The sequence below is a fragment of the Agelaius phoeniceus genome, chromosome Z (genome assembly GCF_051311805.1).
Source record: "Agelaius phoeniceus isolate bAgePho1 chromosome Z, bAgePho1.hap1, whole genome shotgun sequence".
In the NCBI taxonomy this organism is placed as follows: domain Eukaryota; kingdom Metazoa; phylum Chordata; class Aves; order Passeriformes; family Icteridae; genus Agelaius; species Agelaius phoeniceus.
The window spans coordinates 68,499,604-68,525,004 of record NC_135303.1 but is presented as its reverse complement, the minus strand read 5'-3'; the positions used below and the strand labels follow the sequence as shown (position 1 = coordinate 68,525,004).

General features: G+C 39.2%; 1 protein-coding gene across 3 annotated transcripts in view; it reads left to right on the top strand.

Annotated features, from left to right (window-relative positions):
- ZNF366 (zinc finger protein 366) overlaps positions 1-20,605 on the top strand; it is a 37,335-nt gene extending 16,730 nt beyond the window's left edge. For 2 of the 3 annotated variants that reach the window (XM_077171560.1, XM_077171561.1), the window contains exons 3-7: positions 2,325-2,450; positions 3,574-4,899; positions 6,758-6,949; positions 12,548-12,722; positions 14,659-20,605. In XM_077171560.1, the coding sequence (XP_077027675.1) occupies positions 2,430-2,450; positions 3,574-4,899; positions 6,758-6,949; positions 12,548-12,722; positions 14,659-15,194 (2,250 nt within the window). In that variant the 5' untranslated portion in view covers positions 2,325-2,429 and the 3' untranslated portion in view covers positions 15,195-20,605. The remainder of the gene's footprint in view (positions 1-2,324; positions 2,451-3,573; positions 4,900-6,757; positions 6,950-12,547; positions 12,723-14,658) is intronic. The other variant, XM_077171562.1, reaches the window with a different exon arrangement.
- Positions 20,606-25,401: the final 4,796 nt, after the last annotated feature.

Genomic DNA, 25,401 nt, shown 5'->3' with positions numbered 1-25,401 from the left:
AATTGTCAGCACAAACCTGACAGAGTTCAAGAAGCATTTGGACAACTTGGGTTGTCTCAGGTATATGGAGTAATGCTTGAGGGTGTCCTGTGCAGGGCTGGGAGTTGGACTTTGATGATTCTTGGGGGTCCCTTGCCAATCAGGATATTCCGTGATTACTTGAATTGATGTTGTGTATATATATGTGCACTATTTCCAGTCAGTGCACTAACAACTGAAAGTAATATTGTGGTATAATTATGAGTTAGTTTTCCAAGTTGTAAACAATTATTTTATCTTTTCCCTCTAACCAATGTGGGTTTTGAGTCATAAGTTTAGATATGCTTCAATTTTTCCTTTAGTTAGTCCTCCTTCTTTGTGAGTTGTTTGATCCTTTTGTCTAAACTTTCCGTCTTAGAGTTTTGTCTCTGAGCCTTTAGTTTCACACTTTTATCTCAAAGATAATTACCAAGTCTACAGTCTTAGAAGGAAACAGTCTGTTTGCAGAAAGGTTTTTAAGATGCTTTCTCTTGCCCATGGCTTAACTAGGTCACAGAGATGTGCTTTCATCTATCTTTGGAAGAAGGCTTATCCAGCATGGAGCTTCCTGAAATAGAAATAGGAGTGTATTTAGTGCTCCACTCACCTTCATGCTCTCCACCCAGCATTTCCAAGAATGATGTTATAAATAGAATCAGCATGTCACAGATGATAGAGGGAAAATGTGTCTAGTTTTCCAACCTAACCTTTGCCTGGTTGGTTAGATACTTGCATGCAAACACACACATTCATGTAAGTGCATCGCTCAGGAGGGCTGCAGAGAAAACTGGAGAGGCCAAGGCCCAACTTGAACTTAATCCAGCTACTCCCACAAAAAATAGCACAAAATGTTTGCATATATACATGCATATAAAAAAGAGGGCCAAGGAGAGTCTTTATTCTTTGTTGGAATTGGGGTGAAACTTAGTGTCTAATGATGAGGAAAAGGCTGTAGTACTTTGTGCCTTCTTTGCTTCAATCTTACATAGGCAGACCAGTTATTCTCAGGATGCTCAAGCATATGAGCTGGAAAACAAAGACAGGGAACCAAATGAATGAATCCACCATGCTCCAAGGGGAAATAGTCAGCAACCTGCCACAACAATTAGACCTGCACAAGTCTGTGGGACTGATGGGATCCATCCAAGGGTACCAAGGGAGCTGGTGAAAGTGCTCACCGAGCCACTTTCCATAATTTACCAGCACTCCTGGATGTCTGAGAAGGCCCCAGTTAACTGGAGGTTGGAAAATATGGCTCCCGCCTACAAGAAGGGTTGGAAGGAGGGTTGTGGGTCAGATCATCCTGAATGCCATCACACAGCATGTATAGTACAGCTCAACAGCGGATCAGGCTCAGCCAGCATGAGTTTGTGAAAGGCAAGTTCTACTTCCCCAACAGGAACTCATTTTATGATTCACTTAGTGGAAGAGGGAAAAGCTATATATTCTGTCCTCCTGGACTTTAGCAAAGCTTCTCACACCGTTTCCCACAGCATTCTCCTGGAGAAACAGACAGCCCATGGCTTCATGAGTGCACTGTTTCCTATATAAAAAAATGCCAGGATGCCCTGGTCTGGAGAGTGGTAGTGAATAGTTACATCCAGCTGGCAGATGACCACCAGTGATGTTGCCCAGGGGTCAGTACTGGGCCCAGCCCTGTTTAATATCTTTATTGATGAATGTGGGGATCAACTGTACCCTTGCTAAGTTTGTGGATTACTCCAAGCTGGGTGGGAGTGCTGATCTGCTGGAGGGCAGGAAGGCTCTGCAGAGGGATCTGGACAGGCTGGACCATGGGCCAGTGGTGTGAGGTTCAACAAGGCCCAGTGCTGGGTCCTGCCCTTGGATCACAGCAAGCCCAGGCAGTGCCACAGGCTGGGGCAGAGTGGCTGCAAAGCTGCCCCAGGAAAAGGCCCTGGGGGTGCTGGTGACAGCAGCTGAACATGAGCCAGCAGTGCCCAGGTGGCCAAGAAGGCCAATGGCATCCTGGCCTGTGCCAGCAATGGTGTGGCCAGCAGGAGCAGGGCAGGGATTGTTGCCCTGTACTCAGCACTGGTGAGGCCACACCTCAAATCCTGTGTCCAATTTTGGGCGTTTCACTCCAAGAAAGACATTGAGGTGCTGGAGCATGTCCAGAGAAGGCCAATGGAGCTTGTGAAGGGTCTGGTTCACAAGTCCTTTAATGAGTGACTGAGGGAGCTGGGGTTGTTTAGCCTGGAGAAGAGGAGCTTCAGGGTAACATTATCACTCTCTACAACTGCCTGAAAGGAGGTTGTAACCAGGTGGGTATTTGTCTCTTTTCCCAGGTAACAAGTGATAGGACAAGAGGAAATGGCCTCAAGTTGTTCCAGGGATAGAACCTCTTCACAGAAAAAGTGGTCAAGATCTGAAACAGGCTGCCCACAGAAGTGATGGAGTCACCATCCTTGGAGGTATTTAAAAGACTTGTGGTGCTTAGGGACATGTTTTTGTGGTGGATTTGGCAATTAGTGTCTGGACTTAATGATCTTAAAGGTCTTTTCTAATGAAAGTTTTCTGATTCTATGACTTTAGAGGGACGAGGGAAAAAGTAGCAGCCTTATTTAAGATTAACCAAAATTTATGTTTTAGATGAACCACAAATTCAGATGAAGTTCCCTGTATGATCAGTGGAACATAAAATTTTGCCAGGAGAAAATTATTAATCTGCCTCATCACATTCTATCATCAGATACGCTCAGAGCATTTTTAGGTGTCAGTTACTCTGGAGTCCCAAGGTTTTTGTTGACATCAGTTCTATATTTAGTTTTATAGTGGTGATTTTGCCCACCTGTTTAGAAACAAACAAACAAACAAAAAAAAATCTTAGATAAAACCTATTAAACTAAATGTAATTTGGAGAGTTGTCAAATGTCTTTCCTCCCCCAGATTTGCCAGGCAAATATCTCTGTGATTAAAACAAAGAAAATAAATTAATCTCCGCCGTCTTATTACAATACAAAGTGCGAGCAGCCAGGAAACATGGCGCAAAACCTGATGGTACACAGTGTCCTTAGATCACTTGGCCATTGTTTTCTCTCACAGCAGCACATGTTAATGATACAAAGAAGCTTAACAGTTTTTGGCTTTGGCTTTTCATGTCACAACCATAATAAATGTGCATATTATTGTTTCTATTGCTATATCCTTTATATGCACCGCCAATTTCTAGAGCCGTTCATGCACAGCCAAGGACAGAATTTTGCCCACAAACACACTGACTGAATAAAATCAGGCAGAAGCATTGCCATACTGGTTCATCTGTGAAGTAGTGGGTCACAGTACAGGTTGTTTAAGTTGTAAAAATGTTGTGTGGGTCAAATCTGATGCAGGAAGACCAAAGCTCTTTTGCTTTTCACTTACCAATTTAATTCTGCTTTAAAAGACTTTTGTCCTATATGGACCTAAGAAATCCTTAGTTTTCTTTATTTAAAAAAACCCAACAATCTTCAAAACAATAAAATGGTCAAGAGATTGTTAAATCCAGAAGAACATGAAGAAATAAACAGATTTGGGGTTTCTTTTGCTTATTTTAAGGGATTTGGGCCACAGAGAAGAAAATTGAATATGATGAAGAACGAAGAAACAAGTTTTAATGTGGACAATACCCAAGCCTCTCCCTTCTCCCTCTGCCTGCAGCCGCTCAGCCCCGTTACAAAGCCACACAGAGCAGCGCAATTTGATGAAGAATTCAGAACACACCTCTCACATTTCCGCTATGGTCCTCCTCCTCTTGAAAACATGGAAACGTTCCAGGGGTCCTTGGAAGGAGGGTCTCGCAAACGTAAGAGCATGCCTACAAAAATGCCTCCTCCCATCACCCTTGAGGATTCCTCATCATCACCAGATCGACCTGAGGATCACGACATGGGCTCTTCCAATCTCCCCCTGGTGTTCCAACAGCCAACTCAGCCCAAGTACAGTTCCCAGATGATTGACCTCTGCAACTTTGGTTTTCAGTTCTACAGAACTCTGGAGCATTTTGGAGCCAAGCCCATTAAGCAAGAACCAGTGAAGCCTAACATGGCATGGCCCAGTAGCCCAGCATTCATGCAGGCTCCTTACCCTTATTATCCTAAAGTCCATCCTGGCTTAATGTTTCCTTTCATTGTACCACCAAACTTTCATTTCAGGAACCCTTTTCAAATGAAAAGACCTACAGAACCACCCTTCAGGAGGGCTGAAGTAAGAGAAAGTGGTGAAAACAAACAGAAAGTGGAAAGAGTAGATGTCAACCTTCAGATAGATGACAGCTACTATGTTGATGTGGGGGGTGAACAGAAACGCTGGCAATGTCCCATGTGTGAGAAGTCCTATACATCCAAGTACAATTTGGTCACCCATATCTTGGGTCACAGTGGCATTAAACCACATGCTTGTACCCGATGTGGCAAGCTTTTCAAGCAGCTGAGCCACTTGCACACACATATGTTGACACACCAGGGCACTCGGCCACATAAATGCCAGGTGTGCCACAAGGCTTTCACTCAAACCAGTCACCTTAAGAGACACATGATGCAACACAGTGATATCAAACCTTACAACTGCAGGATCTGTGGCAGGGGTTTTGCCTACCCCAGTGAGCTGAAAGCACATGAGTCTAAGCATGAGAGTGGACGAGAGAACATTTGTGTGGAGTGTGGTCTGGACTTTCCAACTCTGGCCCAGCTGAAGAGACACCTAACCACCCACCGTGGCCCTATACAGTACAATTGCACCGAGTGTGATAAGACCTTCCAGTACCCAAGTCAGCTGCAAAACCACATGATGAAGCACAAAGACATCCGCCCATACATCTGCACTGAATGTGGCATGGAGTTTGTACAGCCCCACCACCTGAAGCAACACTCCCTGACTCACAAGGTAAGCCAGCTCTCACCTTATATCTGAAGGTAGTATAAGGATTACAGGCAATGAAAGCTACACAAAGGCAGGTACCTCCTCAGAAATGTGCTCTCTTGCCAGCTGCAGAGGCTTACACGGAAACTTCAGCATTGCTGGCAGCTGTCAGCCAGATGTCTTAAGAAAGTACGCGCAAATGCAACTTTGTTATAAGCAGGAATTCAATTAAACCCCCTGTATCACTTCCCCAAACTGGATTCATATCTCTCTGTTTATTGGGGCTGTTTTCAGAATGACCTTCTGTAAAATTTTGCAGAGCTGTATAACCACCCCGTAATCTCAAAATTTTAAAAGTTTTTTTTTTTATTGAAAGCCAGTTGTGATACTTTGTTCCCTTAATTAGGAAGTACGTGGGTTTGTAGTGGACTGTAGCAAAAAAAAAAAAAAAAGTATGTTATTACTCATCAGATTTTGAAGAATCATTATAATGAGACATTTAAAAAACAAAATAACCCTAAGAAAAATTCCCCTTTGTGCATATGTTACCCAGAATGCCAGTTAATAGAAATGGACAAGCAGGATCATAATAACAGCCAAGTAATATCAAGTAGCAGTCTTGCCTCTGCTGACAGGGGTGACAGCAGGGTCAGCTTAGGGTATAAGAAAGCTTTGGAACTCTTATGAAAAGATTGCTTTCAAAAATAGGAAAAATGCAATTGTTCCATTCAAGAAACTCTGAAATTGACTATCCACTTTTACAAAAATAATAAGAGAAGTCAAATCCTTTCACTTTAAAAAAAGGTTGCTTCCAGATTAGCATATTTTTCCTTTAACATTTGAATTTTGGCTTTTACATGAAAAACATTAGAAATACAGAAAGCTACGGCCCTTGAGTCTTATAGTCATATATTCTTTGAAAACTGCACAACTTCTACTTCCACATTTGCTTTTTCTTTTCTGCTTCATGCTTATAATTTCTGTTCTTTCTGGAGATTCCCTGCTCTTCAGATTTACCATGCAAGATTCCACTAATTGAAGACTTGGTATGTTTTTTTTGTCACAGGGAATGAAATGCCTCTGAGCCCTTAGAGGGCTTCTGCTTCTTTGTCCACAGCTGCAGGTGGATTCACCATGAAAATAACTTATAGTACTTAGCTGACTAAACACAGCCTCATATCAAATGAGCAGACACTTGAAACTGGTAGTGATGTTCAGTTTTAGCTTTGTAATTAACTGTGAAAACTACTGACAGTCATTTCACATCTTTTTAAAGAAGGGCTGTGGAAGGAGTAATTGCTCTCAGCACCTCACTAGTAAATCCTTATTACCTTCAGCACATAAAACTCTTAAGCTGTTTAGTAGCAAATTCTTTGATTTTCATAGTATCCAAATCACTGAGAAGCTGACAGACCACATGGGTGTGAGTAAGAATATTGAATTATGCTGTCATAAATTGAGTAGATAGCATAAAAAAGTGATAGAAATGTTCTATAAACCTCATATAAAATGAAATCATTCCATAGTGGTTACTGAAAATCCCACCAGGAATAAGCAAGTTTTTCTCTCTGCAATAAATGTGAGATGTATGATCAATACTTTACTTAAGCAGCAGAGCAGGAGAGGGAAGCTCTGATGCTGACTATGTCTGATTTATTTGAAAACAGACTTCATTATTTCATTAAGCTTGTGTTTTGTTTTACTTCTCTGCTTCTCAGAAGCTTGTAAAAATATGTCAGGGGAAAATACCTTGAAAAATGTTAAAAGTGAAATAATTTATTATCAACTTTGCTAATGCAGAATGAATAATTCATAAGTTGCTGTACTGACGATTAAATTACCTAGAAAATTTTACATCTACAGAATTTTTCTTTTCTTTCAGGGTGTGAAAGAGCACAAATGTGGAATTTGTGGCCGGGAATTTACTCTGCTGGCCAACATGAAGCGACATGTCCTCATCCACACCAATATCAGAGCCTATCAATGCCATTTGTGCTTCAAGAGCTTTGTGCAAAAGCAGACTCTCAAGGCCCACATGATTGTTCACTCTGATGTCAAACCCTTTAAATGCAAGGTAAGTACATTTGGTGGCAGAGGTATTAACCTAAAGCATATTTCTCTGATATTGTCATCTTATATGGTAGAATTAGAAAAACAAACTTGCTAACACATACTGCACTTGTATTCAAAAATTAACATAAACCAGCCTGATTTTCTTTCTTTACCCAGGTTCTGCTTATGTAGCACAAAATAATGGATATAAATACCTGTGGTTTATTCCCTTTCCCATCAGGATCATTCATTCTCACCTAAGTTTTGGGGTTTTTTTCCCTGTGATTGTTTAAGTGCCACAGACTTAAACAGAGGATCATGAAAAAGCAGCAGCCACAATTTCACACAGTGATGGTATGTGACGGTTCAAGAAAGGGGTTAGAAAAAGCCACAGCAAAATAAAACTACTGAAGGGATTTGAATGGGTAGAGTGTAATTACCAGACTGGAATTCAAGGCAGGATATCAGTATGCTAGCAAAACAGCCTCTGAGACCACCTGGCCTTTCTACAGTCCTTCAAATTCCTTCAGTTTGCTGCTGCCCCCAGCATTGGAGGCTGGCATTCCCTTTCCATCCTCTCTTCTCCGCCCTCCCCATAAACCCTTAAGACTTTATTCATCCTGTTTACTTCTAATACATTTCTTATTAATTATTCATATCTATATTCTTATTCAGTTTTGGATGCTACATAAGTTCTTTTGCTGCCTCCAGTGCTCCAATGCCTATCTGGTTCATTACTGTTGTCGTACTTTGTGAAGTCAAAGGCTGTAGATTTCCCACTTTAATTTGTTCTAAGATGGCTGTAAATACAGAGTGGAGCATATTACCCAGCTTGTGCATAAGAAACTAAAGACTGATTGAAAGCAATTTCTAGAACTCTTTCATTCTACATCTTTATGGTATTGATATTTTCTTAATAGGAACTTCTCATGAAGAAGCAGAGATGGATGAAAAATTTAAATGGAATTATTTCATTTTTTCATCATATTTCATTCATATGACCCTTATTTCATCTTGAAAAAATGTAGAATTTCAAAATGTCATAGGAATATATGATATTCAGTGCTGGTTTTAGTAAGAAAATGTCAGAATTAATATTTCTGACTTCATAATTTTTCTTTCTTCACTTCAAAACATTTTACTTTGAAAAACTAGCAGCAAAGTCTTCCACCTTCAGTACTTTGTTTTAATTTATGTCTTATGAAAGTAGTATATTGTGTAGTAGTGCTTACATTACTCTATGTTGATAAAAGAATTTCTTTTACTGAAATTCTATGCATGTAACACGTCAGCTCTGCGGGAAGTTTTCAGTCTTTGAGAACATCTGCAAACCTGCCTTGTTGTTGTTCCCATTTGGTTGAAGTCCTTCTCCGACTCCTCAAACTTCAGAAAAGAATCTCAAATTTTGGATCAGATTTTGTGGGTGCAGTATGTGGATCCACATGACTTTTTGGATACGTGCAGATGAGCTGGAAGGTTGTGTTCAGCTCAGTGTTTGATGATGACAGACTATTGAAACTTGGAGAGGGCAATAGTTGGAACTGGGAAATAGAGTATCACCAGCATGTTTTCCAGACAGTAACAAAAGCTCTACAGGAACACCTGTTTTTCTTATTTTTTTACTTTTCTGTCCCCACCCAGTGTTCCAATGAGGAAAGAAACAAGTAAGCATAGTGAATCTGTTTCTCATATGTCTGAAGGGGTATGAATCAGCATCAATGCCTCTGACAGTGAAGATTGCAACAATAAGCAGATACAGAATCAGGAATTGCTTTTTTGCATTAGGAACAGCCTAACATTACCTCTCTGATAGAGCCCCTGAAGACTCTTGAAAGCAAATATTTCTGGCTGGTACTTGGAGGGTTAAGGGAATGACCAGATAGCAGCCTTTTGGCACCAAGCTCCTCCTCAGCAGAAGGAAGGATATAGCTGTATGAACAGCCTGCTTAACAATGGCTCACATGTCCCCAGGGAACCGCCTGCAAATAGATTTCATCTTGCTTTCTCTTGTACTTTTCAAAGCTTCCTGTTTTCTCACGGTCCTTTTGGACAGTTTACAGTCATTCTCCCTCTCCTTCTTTCTTTGAGGAAAGGAACACCCTTCTTATAAAGAAAAAAAAGAAGAAGAAGAAGAATGCAAGGGAAAGAGAGCACAGCAGTAGCCTTTATACTTCACCGCATGCAATGGTTTTCTTTACCTTTTTCTCACAGCAAAAGAAAACATGAGCTTTCCTATGTGTCTAATCACAGCTAAGCACATACTATCAGAAGTGCGGGAGTAGCAAATAGTTGTCCCTTCTGTTTCCTCACCCAGCTGCAGCCTGGATCTCTGTTTGATTTTCTGCTGAAGAGTGAACTTGTCTGTAGTATTTAAAGGCCTGAGCCCATGTTGCCTTGTTTATTTCTGTTTAAGAGAAAAAAAAAAAAACCTTGAAGAGTTATGAAGGTATTCCAACAACTGGTGCAACAGTACTAATTTGGATTTGTAGAGAAAGGTTCCATGAAATTTACTGTTGCTTTTAGTGCTGAAGTAATCAATTTTTCAGATCTCCAATAAAGGATGCAATAGATCTTTCTTCAGCTCAGACAAATACCTGTAACAGATGTTTTGAACACCACTTTTTTCCCTATCTAAAATGAGTTTTTTAATCAGAGAGAGAGAAGTACTTTGAGAAGGAACAAAAGTGGTGGCAAATCTAGAAGGATGATACTTCATGTGGTGGCTTAAGAGGAAAAAAATCTAGACTGAAACTAATGTAGACTATTCTAGCAAACTATACTGAAGTCCATTTCACCAGCCAGTGCAACTAAGTCTGTTCAGCAGACTTGCAGCTGAGTTGTTCTCTTCAAGACTTTAATTTTATTTAGTTCTAAACATTCTGTCGAAGATTATTTTGTTAGACAGCCTAACAGAAAGTCCACAAGTAAACCATGTTCCTGATATCCCAAGTTCTCTTGCATAAACTTTTCATCTCCCTGAGTGCTGTAGTGCACTGGGTTCTCTTGGAGCTCCTCCCCTGCAACTGTCTCAGGATCATCTTTCACACTCTGCTCACTAGGCTGTCATGTCAGAGAGAAAGAAAATCTTGTACAGTCTTCTAATTTGATCTGCAGATTCAAGCTCTTCATTGAGCATTAACTATGTACTCCAGCTAGATTTGAATTGCAGTCTTCTAGCATATAAGTGAGAAACCTATTTCCTTTTACATCTGGATCATAGATATTCATCTGAATGATGTCTCATGCCTTTTTGAAATGACCAGTAAAACAGAGATTATGCCACAGAGACCCATCATTCCAAAAAACAATTTTCCTATCTGCATTTCTTTGATTTTCCTGCCACACCTCTGCACTCTAGTACCATTTCCTCATGTCCTCAGAGGAGATTTCAGGACAAGAACACATTACATATCTTGAAGATGTGCCTGACTCTGGGAAATGGAAAACCCATCAACTTTATTCAGACACAGAACTTTTATGCCATAAAGAGATAACCTTTACCAAGTCCCTGTCTTTTCAGTAAGAAGAAAGAGAAACAAGTATTGCCTTGACAGAAAGCAACCAAATGGTCCTTCTAAATAAATTTTAATACTCAAGACCTTATAAGTGTTTGCATGCAGTACTGAAGTCACTCATCCACTCAACATGATTTTCCTTGGTTACCAGTTCAGACAGAGAATATCTAGATATAGGAAAGCAGGTTCTGGTGATAATGTATGTCAGCCACAATACAAGCAGATAACCAGAAGCCTTCAGCAAAGAGGTGTTAGAGAGATATTATTGTTGACATTCTTGTAGCAAGAGTAATATTGACAAGTTATAGGTTGTTCCAGCAGCTGTCAAGATACAATCAGCTGCTGTTACTCCTTGCAAATTTTCTGTGCTCATTAGTAGTCTCATAGATGAGAGTCTGATTCCTCCCAGCACTTTCTGAGGTATTTTGTGGTTCCATAATTTCTCTGAGTGCAAATAATTCTACATATTAACTTTCTTTGAATATGCAGAAGACGGTATTCTTTCCTCAGTGGTTGGATGACCCTTGTAAGCAGCTATCTTACTTTTAAAAATGAATTACTCATTTTCATTGGCTATTCTTTTTTTCCACCAATGGTCTTCTCTAACACTTTGTGATAAATTTATTTGCTAGAGTTTTCATTTTAGTAATATCACAGACAGAAAAACACAAATGGTACATATGCAGCTGAAGCAAACATTTTTTTGAAAAGCAAGTGAACGTTTTCAGAATCTGCCTTTTTACAGCTCTGACTCAGCTCTAGTTTTTATTTTAAAACAGTAGACCTGCTAATTTTTGTATTTATGAACTGATTTGATTTTCGCTCAAGAGAAGTCTTAAAAGACAAAGCATACATTACTGTTTTTCCAAGGATCCTTTTGCTATTTACATTTCATCCAGATATTCTTAGTGATGACTTTCTGAATTTACATCTACAAATTCTGTATCAGTTCTTCTGTAATACCAAATAAGTAAAATTTGAATCCAGATTATATAAAAAAATCGAGTGGAGTCTTAGTAATTTCTATTTATTAATTGTCTGCCAGATGGTTACCCTGCTAGATGAAGGTTTCAGTTACTCAGTAATGGTGACTCTGGTTCATATAGTAATAAGAATAATTAAAAAAAATAAAATCAAATGATAAAACAAGTCAGGAAAAAAAAAAAAAGTAGAAAGCAAGCACAGAAGTTTGCAGAGGATGGAAATAGCCACTTGAATGTGAATAAAATTATAAATCCTGGTAAGGAAAGACCAGAAGACAAGTAAGACTGGATGCCTGTAATAGTGATGTCAAACTCTCATGTCTTAAGAATACATAAGAGTCCAGACTACAAAAGGACCCATCTGAATAAACAACAATGAATTAAACCCACTGGTATTGTTTCATCAAAGGAAAAATTTTACGATCAATGGCTTGAGCTGGCAGGAACATGCTTCAGGGAAAGCTAAGTCATTCTTGCAGCCTCATGACTGTTTAAATTGCAGCTTACTCACCAGAGACACCAAAACACAGGAGCTGATAAACAAATGATGAAAGAATCAGGGGAAAAAAAGAGTGAGCAAGAAACACAGAAAAACAAGGAATTGCTTTTTCTAGTTTTAAGCAAAATGTGCAGCCATTTAATTTCCATTTAAAAATAAGTAATATTCTGTTACTCTCACTGTTTCACAGAAACACTTAATTGGTTTTATTTTATAATTCCATTCCTGCCTGACATTGTAGTTGGTTAAAGGCAAGATGTATAAACTACAAATGGAATGGTTCACCAGGGCAGAAACTTTTACTTTGAATCTCATTGAAGTTACGAGCCTTCCAGATTAGTCCCTTAAGTCTTTCCCCTCCTTACAACAACATTGACTGCTTTTGGGGAATCTTGGACTATGTGTGCTGGTCACCAATATTAAAAAAATGTCAGCAGTTCAGAGTGCCTTAGATATCACATGTTTTTGCCTGTAGGATTTTGATGGAACTTTGAAAAATATATTGCAGCCAAAAACTGCCAGAGTTTAAGTTGAGAAGTGTAGGTCCTCTTTCCTTTAAAAATGTTGTCCTTGAAAATACTGCTTCAAACTACTAATAATTTTCATTTTTACCATTTTTACAGCTGTGTGGAAAGGAGTTTAACAGAATGCACAATTTAATGGGACACATGCACTTGCACTCAGATAGTAAGCCGTTTAAGTGCCTCTACTGTCCCAGCAAATTCACCTTGAAGGGGAACCTAACCAGGCACATGAAAGTCAAACATGGGGTCATGGAAAGAGGATTTCACTCTCAAGGTAATAATTTTCAGTGAGATTATTCTCTGTGAGATCTGAATATGCATATCAGTAAACACAAATGGGCTTTGTATGACAGATCCACAAACTTGTGCCATAGATCCAATGTTATTGCAAGAGGTAGAATCCCATAAGCCTGTGAAGTTGTTATTAGCTATATTACTATAGCATTACATGGCAGCATTACATGTCCCACATTAATCATAAATCAATCCTAAACTGACAGAAAAAGAAAATCTGAAACACTTATGGTCCTTTCTGACAGCTTATTGGATTCCAGTCTGGAGCAGGGATGGAATCTTCAAGCGGTCTACATCCAGGAGCCTTGGTCATTCTAAACTGTATTGGCATAGCTGGTGTCACATGAATACCATAGGCTCAAGATCCCATTTACACATGAAGAGGAAGCACATGAAGAGGAGGGGATATTCCTCAAAGTATAAGTCTCACAGTATAAGGATTTTTGACTACTGAGGGCATCCTGAGAAACATTTCCTGTCTGCCACTTACCACATATACTTCCTGAAGTCATCCTCATGCGTGTAAACAGATCAATGCTATCTAAAGAAGTCGGGGAATTAGGGAGAATTTTTTGAGGGCTTGGGTATCCAAGATCCCTTTTTTAAGATTTTGTAGATGAATTATTCTTTAGTGGGCGAGGTTTCTTGGCATTTCTCATATATTCAAACTTTAGGGCAGCTTAGCACATGTGCAAAACACTTACTCTAATGACATTTGTTGTAAAATTTTTGAAGGTCCTAATGGCTAATGAAATAAGTATTTTTTTTTCTGTAAATCTCCTACAGCATCATGCTAGTTAGAGAATTGCTCATAATTGGAGATTGCCTAAGATCTTTTTGTTGTACAGAGATTCTGCAGCCCTTGAGGCTTATCAAATATGAGAAAATTTGTGAGGTCTGATGCCTGTTTATGAATTCTTTTAACAAATACACCTTGTTGCAAAATAAAATCTGCTGTTTAGTGATACTGCATAGATCCTTCAGAAACTAGATTCAATTACTGAGGGGAAAGTAAAAAACAAGGGAAACAAAGGCAGGTAAAATAGTGACTTGCATGGGTATTGGGTGAAGTCCTCACTTTGTCACTAGTCTTTAATGAAGCTAGCCTATGCCTCTAGTATCAGATTTTTTAAAATATATCCTGATTAGGTTTGGAGCATTTTTGAGTCCACAGATGCCTCTTGGATAATCTGTATTTCGATCAAGAGGGAAGACACTGACAAATACTAAGACAAACCAGATCCAGGATTAGATGCATATTTATATACACTGCTCAAAATCATCATTTGTTTATAATGATTCCCTCAAGCTGAAGCACTGTCTAGTGCATCGAGCTTTTCAGCTGATTGTTTCTCAGTGGTTGAAAGGGGAAAAATTAAGGACAGTCATAGGCTGCTGAGACTGTTGTCTTTTCATTTGTAAAGTATTAACTTTGAACCACAGTGTCCATAGAACAAATACATTACCATGTTTTTAGTCTCTTTCACTCCTCTGAAACATAAGATACAAAACCTGGGACTTGGATTATGGACTGTGGTGCTTTAGATTCAAGTTTTACTTTAGAAAAAGAATAGGAAGGAGGAACTGAGTAGGGTGAGGCAAAATTCAGTTTACAAAAGGCCAGACCATTTCACTTTTCTTCCCAGCTGCATCATCCAGAGTCTGGCTGTATAAAAGAATGTTTTGTGTGTCCTAACCTGGCTGTGAAGCATATACAATAGCATTCCTTTTTGCAGCATCTCGAAGGAGATGCCATGAGATGTAAATAGTGAAGTACTTGGAGATAGCTGGATGGAAGACAAAGGTAAAAAATGAAATAAAAGACACCTCAGATTTTGTTTTTTAGCCATGTATCAAGTAGTAAAATTTCCTATATATAATTTTTTCCTTTTCTCCTCCCCTCAAACCACTACAAGGTTTTGGAAGAGGAAGGATTGCTCTGTCCCAGACAAATGTCTTGAGAAGCTTGGAACAGGAAGAGCCATTTGATCTCTCCCAGAAAAGCCAAGGGAAGGGAATCTCATTTCATTCTGATGGTGAGAGTGCCAAGGGAAGCTCATGCCAGGAAGAAGAGGAAGACAACTGCTATGAGGCAGAGCGATACAGCCCTGCCACGTACCATAATGATGACAACAAGCTGTACATGGCCCAAGATCTCTCTGGCAAACCTGAGTGCATGATGAAGGACTTCAGAGAGTCCTACTGCAATGAGAAGGAAGAGGTGTTAAGTGAGGGAGGACTGGGGAAGAGAATAGGAAATTCAGACCAAGAGGAGAGACGTGGAGAGGGAGAGCTTGCAAACAACAAAGAACATCTCAGCTTTAGATCCTTTGAAAAGGCCAGACTTGGTCACTCTCTCTCTGATTACTTGTATTTCAAGCACAAGAACAAGAGTTTGAAAGAATTGCTAGAAAGAAAAATGGAAAAACAAACAATGCTTCTAGGCATTTAAAATGGACATTTTTAAAACAGCTGGAAAATGGTAACCAGGTAGATTTTAACATGAATTGTAAGCTACTAAAGCCTGGAAGTCTGTAGTAGTATTTAGAAACAAATAAGCCAAATTATTAAAAATAATTTAGGGTAAACCACATACATTAAAAGAATAAAGCAGCTTGAGGTCACCAAGAAATGCAATAGATATTGAAAAATAACACTTTAATATTTATCTGTTTAATGTATAACAGACAATGGGTTGGGTACAGAAGTTTACTTCCTATTATATGGGGATAGATACTTACATGCAATTTTCTACTTAGCAGAAAGCAACATACTTTAGCATCTGATTTATTATCTGACTAAATATATATGAAAACTTCTAACCATATGCCTCAAAAATATCTGAAAATACAAAGTATTTCACATTATAAGCCAGAGTACTATTAAACATGGCATGCATGAAAATGCTGTCGACATTCAGAACTAACACAGTCCAAATATTTTGATTTACTGAAGTGACTCTTAGTGCAACTACTTACAATGAGAAATGTGAAACAAAATAATAAGAAGAACTAATGTCTGGGGAGGCAGTAAAGGACAGTTCTCTAAGGCTTTAAAAGGAATTTCTTACAAAAACTAGTTCTCTGGCACAAGGAATATTCACGCTTTGCTGTGTTTCAGCCAGTATGGGAGTGTTCAGAATTTCTTGAAGTGAAATAGCATAGATTGTGTTGACATTTTGTTCTACTGCCTGCTTGGACCAACACATGTACTGGGTGGCATCCGCATGCAGCATTCACAATCTTGCCATAGTTACACATAACACAGTATGAGTCATTCAATTGAAAAAATTATGCAGCTTTACCATTTATCTCTTCAGTTTTTAATTACTAGTAAGGATAATTTTGGAATACACAGATCTGGTCATTTTTTGTTTCAGAGGGTTAAAACCACCCTTACAGAACAAGCAGTACCTCACAGAGGAAAACTTTCTCTCTTATTAAAGTCAGAAAACTTCTCTTATTAAACACTTCTTGAGCAGTAAGCGGCAGGCCTTTCAGACAAATTTCACTCATGCTGGTTTTATGGAGTCAAACTCAGCTTTTCATCCTCTGATTCCCCTACAGTTATAAGCTTATACCAACATGGGAAAAGCATATTCCATTAAACTTTTCATTAATTACATTAATACTTTGAACAGCATATTAGTTCCTACATCTTCAAGAAAATGAGAAGCAGCCCTGCACCATCCTATTGCTTACGTGGAAATAAAAATTCAATTAATCATAAAATTTGTCCTGTGTCCTTTGGACATCCCAGCTCAAAAGGTTAAAATCCATATATATGGTACATCTCTTCCAAATATTACTGCCTTCTTCACTTACCTGCCAAGTTCTTGATTTAAAATGCATTGCAATCATGCTCTCTATATAGCAAGTTATACTTAAATACAGTCATCTACTTTTATGGCTTGCTAAGACAAGTCATGTAGCTGCAGCTTTCTGCCCCTATAAGAAAACACACACCTCTCAAATTAATGATCCTCATGCCTATGAAGCAGCATTCACAGGGCAAAGTCCATATTTCTCATATAACTGGGTTTGTGTAGTCCAAGGCTACAGGCAGTGTTTTCCTTTTTCAAGGCTCAAACATGGCATAACATATGCAGAAATTCATGCAGAAAAAGCTATTGATAAAGAAGGGGTAACATCCAGGTGACTTTCCTAAATTACATCTATGTCTGATGTACATATTTTTAAAAATAAAAATGTTATGCCAAATTGAACTGGAAGGTAGGTCACTTTAGAATTTAAAAAGTCTTTAAGGTGTATTTTAGAGGTCCATGGTCATGTTTCTTCAGGGATTAACTGTTCTATCATAAGCATTCCTCTTCCTTGCTTTAGCTGTAAGACGATGCCTATTGAAAAAGGAGCCATCTTTCTTTCAAGGAAGACATTGTGGTCAAGCAAAAAAGTTAGGAAATTTTTAGAATAATGAATGAAACTGTATTATTTATTAGACGTCAGGGGAAATGATTGGGTAGAAATTCAGCATGGTCTAGTAGATGGTCCCTCAAAAATGGGAGCAACTCCTTCAGTTAACTTATTGGCACTAGCTTGTCTCTCTATCAGACAAAAGTTCCCATGTCAGCATGTATACAGCCAAGAGCTGGGAGTCCCTAACTCTTAGAATTGTCTCCCTCTTAGTAGTGTAGTTTCCAGCTGTGCATGGTTCAGTATCAGTATCAGTTAGCTCCACATTTCCAGATGTATTAGTTTACATGATAAGAAGAACAAGCAAGGAATCGGGAATCTCTTTGCAATTTCTAGAAAGGTGATCATGCAGGTGGGTGGAGTTTAGCAAGTCCTTCAGTCTTGTGGTGTGTAAAGCAGGAAAGTACACAGCCCTTCCATTGCAAACTCTTGTCTGTTAATTGGAGAGTGCTATGGGACAGCTAGACAATCCTTATCAAGAAAGAAACAGAATATTACATACCAGTTGCAGTCCAGACAAACGGAGCAAAAGAGACATTTTCAGCAGAGTTCAGCTCCTAACAACTAATATCATAGGATGTATTCTATCTGGGCTTCAGCAAAGACTTTGATACATTATCCATGGCAATCTCCTGGGAAAGCTGACAGCTCGTGGCTTGGGTGGATGAAATCTTTGCTTGGGTTGAAACATGGCTGTATGGCCAGGCCCAGAGAGTGGTGATTAATGAAGTTAACTGCAGTTGGCAGACAGTCACCAGTGGTGTTGCCCAGGGGTAATCAGCACTGGGCCCAGCCCTGTTTAATATCTTTATTAGCCATCTGGATGACGGGATGGAGAGTCCCCTCAGTCACTTAACAGATACACCAAGCTGGGTGGGAGTGCTGATCTGCTGGAGGGCAGGAAGGCTCTGCAGAGGGATCTGGACAGGCTGGACCATGGGCCCAGGCCAGTGGTGTGAGGCTCAACAAGGCCCAGTGCTGGGTCCTGCCCTTGGGTCACAGCAAGCCCAGGCAGCGCCACAGGCTGGGGCAGAGTGGCTGCAAAGCTGCCACAGGAAAAGGCCCTGGGGGTGCTGGTGACAGCAGCTGAACATGAGCCAGCAGCGCCCAGGTGGCCAAGAAGGCCAATGGCATCCTGGCCTGTGCCAGCAATAGTGTGGCCAGCAGGAGCAGGGCAGGGATTGTTGCCCTGTACTCAGCACTGGTGAGGCCACACCTCAAATCCTGTGTCCAATTTTGGGAGTTTCACTCCAAGAAAGACATTGAGATGCTGGAGCATGTCCAGAGAAGGGCTGCAAGTCAGACATCCCTGCAGGTGTTCAAGAAATGATCAGATGTAGCACTTAGTCTAGTTGACCAGGTGGTGATTGATCAAACATTGGACTTCATGATATTAAGAGGTCTTTTCTTACCTAAATGCTTCTGTGATTATGTGATTCTGCAACTGCAAAAAATATGTTTACTGGAAGCATGCAGTCCAGAGTTTCCTTACTGACCTTGTAAGAGAATGTGCCAGATGTGTCCTTAGGAAAGGAAATCACTGCAGACAGTTCTGGGTTGTCCAAACTCCTTTAACCACACTCACTGCAGTCAATTTACCCACTTCTACAGGTGCAGTTTTCACTGGAGCATAAGTACTGGACAACCACATACAGCTGGGAAAAAGTCCCAGAATGGCAATACTATTTGCAAGTAATTCATAATGTGGACTCTTTTTCATAGCATTTTACTAGAAAGCAGAATATTTCTTCACAGAGGGACTTTGAGATTCTGCCCAGACACAAAGTCATACTAAGCTAATTCTCAAACAAGTCTAATTCATGTCAGAATAGTAAAAACCTAATTTAAAACTGTAAATTATCAATGAGAGAAATTACAAACAAAATTATTACTGAAGTAAGAAGACAGTGCCAAGTGACCCAAGCAAAGTGGTTAGAAGATGACAGTCCTCCCTGCTGTAGAACATAATGTAGATGGGTCTGTGACACTTGTTACAAAGAGGCCTCAAGGGACAAATTAAAAGTGAAATAACAGCCTTCATTGTGAAGCACCTTGCTTTTCAAACATAAGTTATTTTCACACTATTTACATTGGCACCGCTTTGGGAACAGACAGTAACAGCCTTTGCTTTTTAATAGCTTTGAAAATGCTTTATAGAAATTTGCTCTCATAATGAAGCTATTTCCCATTTATAATTTTCAAGGGATTAGCTTCCTTATTTTGCCTTGTGTAGAGGCTCAGAAGTCCAGTAGAGACATTGCCTGTGTCCTGGACATTGGGGGATATATTTTCTTCTTTTCTCATTCCTATTGTGAGTTTATCTCTCGTCTTCTAGCTATTTTGTGGAAAAAAAACCCAACAAAGTCTTTATCTTACTACTGTTGAGTGTTATTTGGGTTTTCAGTTTATGGGGACATATGAAACTAAAGCCCAGTCTCCACCACCTCCATATAAAAGCACATCTATACCATTTCCCTGCATTGTTTATGCAGCCTTGTTTCATCCTTTCAGAGAGCATTAATTACAGCAAATAGCAGTGGCTACAAACTTGCACAGCTGAGATACTTCCAGAAGTCAGCTGAGGAAAAGATAAATTTTCCCTACCATAAAGACTCTGGGCAAGTGAAGGCATGTAGTTTGTTAAGTTAGGGGCTTTTCTGATGTTAAGGGTAGCAGGGAGAGTTCTGCAAGATGCTTTGGAGCACAGAGTAGGTGGAGGAAAACCCAAAATCTGAGCTAGTAAAGTTTAAGGGTGAAGATAGACAACATATTTAAAGGAAAAGCAAAGTTGTACGTGACCTTGGAGCAAAGTGTTTTCAGTCTGGCCACAAGGACTCAGCCATCTCCTTGTGAAACTGAGTTTTCCTGGCTGCTAGATGGCCTTCAATTTATGACAGCAAAGACAGGTGCTTTGTGTTCAGAAGCTCAAAGGGTAAAATACATTGTGATTAATATAATAATTAAAGTTTATTCTGTGCTGTTTCCTGTAAAACAAGTTAGTGGAAAGACCAAGTAATGCTACTGCACCCACCTCTTTACAACTCTGTGTTTGTCTACTACCTATTCTTTGATTTCTCTCTTCATATGGTGCTGCTGGACTCTGCTGTTTTGAGTGTACAGTTAAGAAGTAATATAAGTACCATATTTATTATTCCTAGAAGTTTTAATAATTATTAACAGTTTTGAAAATGTCATGTCTGCTTAGCTGAACAAGATGTAACAGAGCTAACATTTTGTACTCCTAACAGATTTTGCAAATAATGTGTTGCATATTTATTTCATGTAGAACATTGAGTTCCTGTTTAAAGCCACAGCTCGTGAAGTGAACAAACTATATGTGAATCTTTAGTTTCTGGCTTTCTATCTCAATAGTAAAAGTATGTATGATGTATTGTATTAATTTAAGCAAATAAATATGTACTGGAGAAGCTGCTGTGCTTTGTATTGAAATGGATATGGAGTTCTTGGCATTCTAGGTATTTTATATGGCAAATGCATGGGTTTGGTCTGACAAGGTAATTCTTCTCTGAGCACCCCTGAAGAGTGGTTCTTGTTAAGGGAAGCTTAAATCAATGATGGAGGACTAGTTAGAAGACAAGAGCAGAAGAGCTGCCAGGTCCTTTAAGGCAGAGAAATAATTTTATTATTACAGACTACATGGACGACATAAAAATGCTCTGGAGTGATTATGGTATTTGTCAATTTGGCTTCAGAAAGCTGAAAGAGAAAGATCTTTTTCTTAGAGATTTTTCGAAGAACCCCATCATGTAAAAAGAGAGGAAAAAAACCAACCAGATGTATTGTAAGATTGAAGTTAAAAAAATAGAAATACCATTATATTAAGAAATAAGCGGAAGATTGGAATAAGAGACTTAATGTTACTTTTTCTAAAGGAAAGGGTCACTTTTAAATACTATTTAACCTCTTGAATTTGTTTATTCAAATGAAGCCCTGATTGAATTGGCATCATCAGAGTTCACAGAGAGAATTTCAAACTTTTTGAGCATAAAGAAAGCAACAGGATTATTTGCTATAAGATAAATAATAACAAAGATATTCTGTTTCTAATTCTCAGAGATATATGCCTTAAAAAGTGGAAGAAGGCTTATGCAAAGACTAGAAGTACATGCTAGAGGCTAAAATAGAACCCCAGAACTAAGCCTTTGGTTTTTCCCCCATTTTCTTTTGTTTTTCCTGATGCTTTGATGGTAGGTAACAACTACTATTAGGATTATAGACTACCTCAACATGAGGAGGATGAAGATATGTTGGAGAGTGACCTAGTTCATTCCCATGTGACTCAGTATAAGTGAATCTCAAAGTTTCTCCTTTGAAATTCAGTCAGAAAAATATTATTTAGAAAAAGTATATGTTTGAATTTTTCACAAACTTCCTCTTCAACTTAGTTCAAAACTGAGCTGTGTTCACTTAAGTTTTAAATTACATTTTCAAACCATCAGAAATTGAGAGAAGAGAAAGAGAAATTATTGAGAAGAGAAAGAGAGCCTCTCAAATGCTCCTGGGGGGTGTTTCTGTGAAAATTGTGACATCTTGAAAGGCCTAGAGTATCTAAAGGTATGAAGACAGCCAAATTATTACACAACCTCTTACCAAATTTGTCCCATTAACACACTCTTAGGTTCATGTAGTGTGATACAGTTGAATGTATTTGCCCACTGGCTCCTAAAGTGAAAATCTGATATAAAAAACACATGCAGGATGTCAGTAATTTCAGCATTTGCAAATGATGAAACACAGTGCTAATGCTACTTCTATATATGATAATGTGTGATATGACGGTGTATGCTATATGATTAATCATATAGCGTAGATTTTCCTAATGATTACCTGTAATGAAAGTACAGCTGAACAGAGAACAGATACATAATGAAGAAGTCTTCTGGTGTCCTATCATTTTGATTACGCTCTCTGAAAATATACTTTACATCTATCCCATTACAGAAATGATTTAATTTGGGTGAAGCCAGACTTTCCCTTTACTGAATTATTTCCTGTACTGACGTATTTCTTGTAGTGGGAACATTTTATTCAAAAGACCTCTATCAATTTACATTCGTAGAGAATGTTAGCTTGTGTTTTGGAGTTGGGATTCTCTGGTTATACTGCACTTTTTTCAGTATTTAAATACTCTTACACTTCTGAATGGAAAATCACTGAGGAATAAATTATTCAAGACGCTAAAAAATTCAAGACACTAATTAACCAACTAAAAATGGTTGCCATAAAGCTGACAATGATGGGGTTGTGTGAAAACTAGATAGATAAGATATTTCTACCTTGTGGAGGACTATGAGGAAATTAATGGAGATAGGAACTGCTTAATAATGTCAGAGAAGGTGTTGCATAAATGTCTCTTAAAGAAATGCAGTTATATAAGATAACTGGCAGATATAAACCCAGAAGAATATATATTGATACAGGGTGATATGTTGCAAGAGAATTCTGCAAGTTGCTTTATTCTTTACAGAATTTCTACTACAAATTATAGGACTTTTCTAGAAAATCATGATTTTCTAGTAAATCATGATTTAAATCTATTGTTTCATGATTTGATACTGATACATCATCAGTAATCATGATTTTTAAATCTATTTGTTTCAAAGGCCAAGATGATTTTTCAAAATCAGGTTATAAAGCTAGCCAGCAATATAAATATTATGACAGCTGACAACTGCGGTGCAGTCTTGCTGTGAAGAAAGTTACACTAAAATTGAAACGGTGCTGTGCCTAGTACAATCTATCCTGGAGGCCTGTGAGAGCAGCACTAAGATCAGACAGGTCCAAAATTATATAGGTCTGATAAACTTACATGCAGACACTGCCTGGAAGCTTGATCTTACTTTGGTGGAAAGCATTAAAAGCCATTCCCTTATGAGAGTTTTTCTGAAAGCTACTGCATAGCAGTAGTAGCTAATCCTTCTGAAAGGATTGTATGAGGCAGACTTCGCATGAATAGTCAAGACTAGACACCAGCAAAACTAATTCCACTGAAATGTTTCCTACAGAAATGTCTGGGGTTGCTCACGACCAGAGTGGCTCACACATGTTTGTTACCAGCGCTCTGTGGGAGGAACCACCCCCAGCCAGCTGGCAGAATGGATCATGAGGGAGCGTTCTGCAAATGTCACCCATTATGCTGCAGCTACTTCATTTAAAATATATTGTCCCCAGGTTAAGCAAACCTGCCTAATTTCACTCTGAAGGGGATGAGGGATGATTTCATGCTAGTGCTGCCTGTTCAACCCACTCTTTTGCAACATGCAGCTGTAAGACAGATATGTTTTAAATATTTCAATACCCATTTCACTAATGAACATGTGATGAGGACATGCACTAGCGCTCCTGATTTCAGCAGTGTCATCAGTGGTCTTCCTACCTGACTTGTAGGATCCAATCCCTGTACAGCATGAAACCATGCCACTACTCATTCCTGTTGGATACTTACAGATTTATTTAGGGCTTTTATCTAGGGCTTTAATTGTGCATTTTTACGCCTTCATGTAGAGCCAATTTTTGTGTAGATCCTATTATGCATATAGAGGAGAGTGAAAGATTAATTGCAAGTTTTTGACAGATAGCAGCAAAATAGCAAAATTCTTACTTTTCTGCTCTTTTTTATTAAAATAAAATAAAATTATTCTCTTTTTATTTTACTTGTTTTCATTTATTCTTTAGGACCCTAGTGCTTAGACCACCAATCACCTTTCTACAAAGCACTCTAAGTGGTCAGGATGATCTCTGAGAACATTGCTGCAGAGCCATTTCTATCCTTTTCTTATTAAATACTTGAAAGAGAAAGGAGCAGCCCAGTGTGAGGATGAGCAGACAGAATGACCGGCACAGGTGCCCTTGTCATTTCCAAGAGACTGTGAGTACAGTACCACAGTCCTTGCTACTAAGCAAAATGAAGACCTAATCAATTTTAGATTAAATTTAATCAATTTTTGATTAATTTTAAAGTAGGTTTCAGGGTTTGCACTTTTCAGATTACAGAGTGAGTATGAGAGTAAGAGCACACTGTTGGAACATACAGATTTGCACGGAGTGGTCAAAATTCTTAATCTTGCTTTTATTTTTAGAGCTCATGAATTAACAATCCAGTCAGACAGATTATATTTATAATGCATCAATTTCCATAGGTGAAATTTTTCAAAGACAAATGAAAACAAAAATCCCTTTGGATTGTCAGCAGCCATAAAATTCTGCAATCAGATTATTAAGAGCGGTCTCATCCTGTTCCTATCATCCCACAGCATCAGCTTTATAAAGCAGCATAGCCAGCAAACCTACACTTGCTTTTGCGTATATGTGGGTTTGTTGTACAGTTAAAGATCTGTTTGCCAAAAATTATCTGCAACCCTCTGCGGAAGTGCCCAGGGGAAAAGGACCTCGAAGTACTGGTCAACAGCCAACTGGACATGAGCCAGCAGTGTGCCCTGGTGGCCAAGAAGGCCAAGGGCATCCTGGCCTGTGTCAGGAGCAGTGTGGCCAGCAGGAGCAGGGAGGTCATTCTCCCCTGTACTCAGCTCTGGTGAGGCCACACCTCGATTGCTGTGTCCAGTTCTGGGCCCTCAGTTTGGGAAGGACCTTGAGACGCTGGAGCGCGTCCAGAGGAGGCAACGAGGCTGGAGAGGGGCTGGGAACACAAACCCTGTGAGGAACAACTGAGGGAGCTGGGGGTGTTTAGCCTGGAGAAAAGGAGACTCAGAGGTGCCCTTATCACTCTCTGCAATTCCCTGAAAGGTGGCTGTAGTCAGGTGGGGTTGGTCTCTTTCTCCAGGCAGCAATGGACAGAACCAGAGGTCACAGTCTCAAGCTGCACCAAGGGAAATATAGGTTGGATATTAGGGAAAAGTTTTTAGAGAGAGAGTGATAAAGTACTGGAATGGCCTACCCATGGAGGTGGTGGAGTCACCATCTCTGGATGTGTTTAAGAAAAGACTGGATGTGGCACTCAGTGCCATGGTTTATTTGAGGTGTTAGGGCTGGATTGGACTCGATAATCTTGAAGGTCTCTTCCAACCTAGTCGTTTTGTGGTTCTGTCTTTTCTGCAGCTCAAGCACCTTAATTACAGTGTTGTCTTAAGGAGAGGAGCAATTGCTTGTACATCAGAAAATTTCCCCATCTTGATTTTTTATTTTCAAGCATCTTCAACTTTTCACCATAAAATCTTGTCCCAAATATCCATGAGTCATACCAAAAAG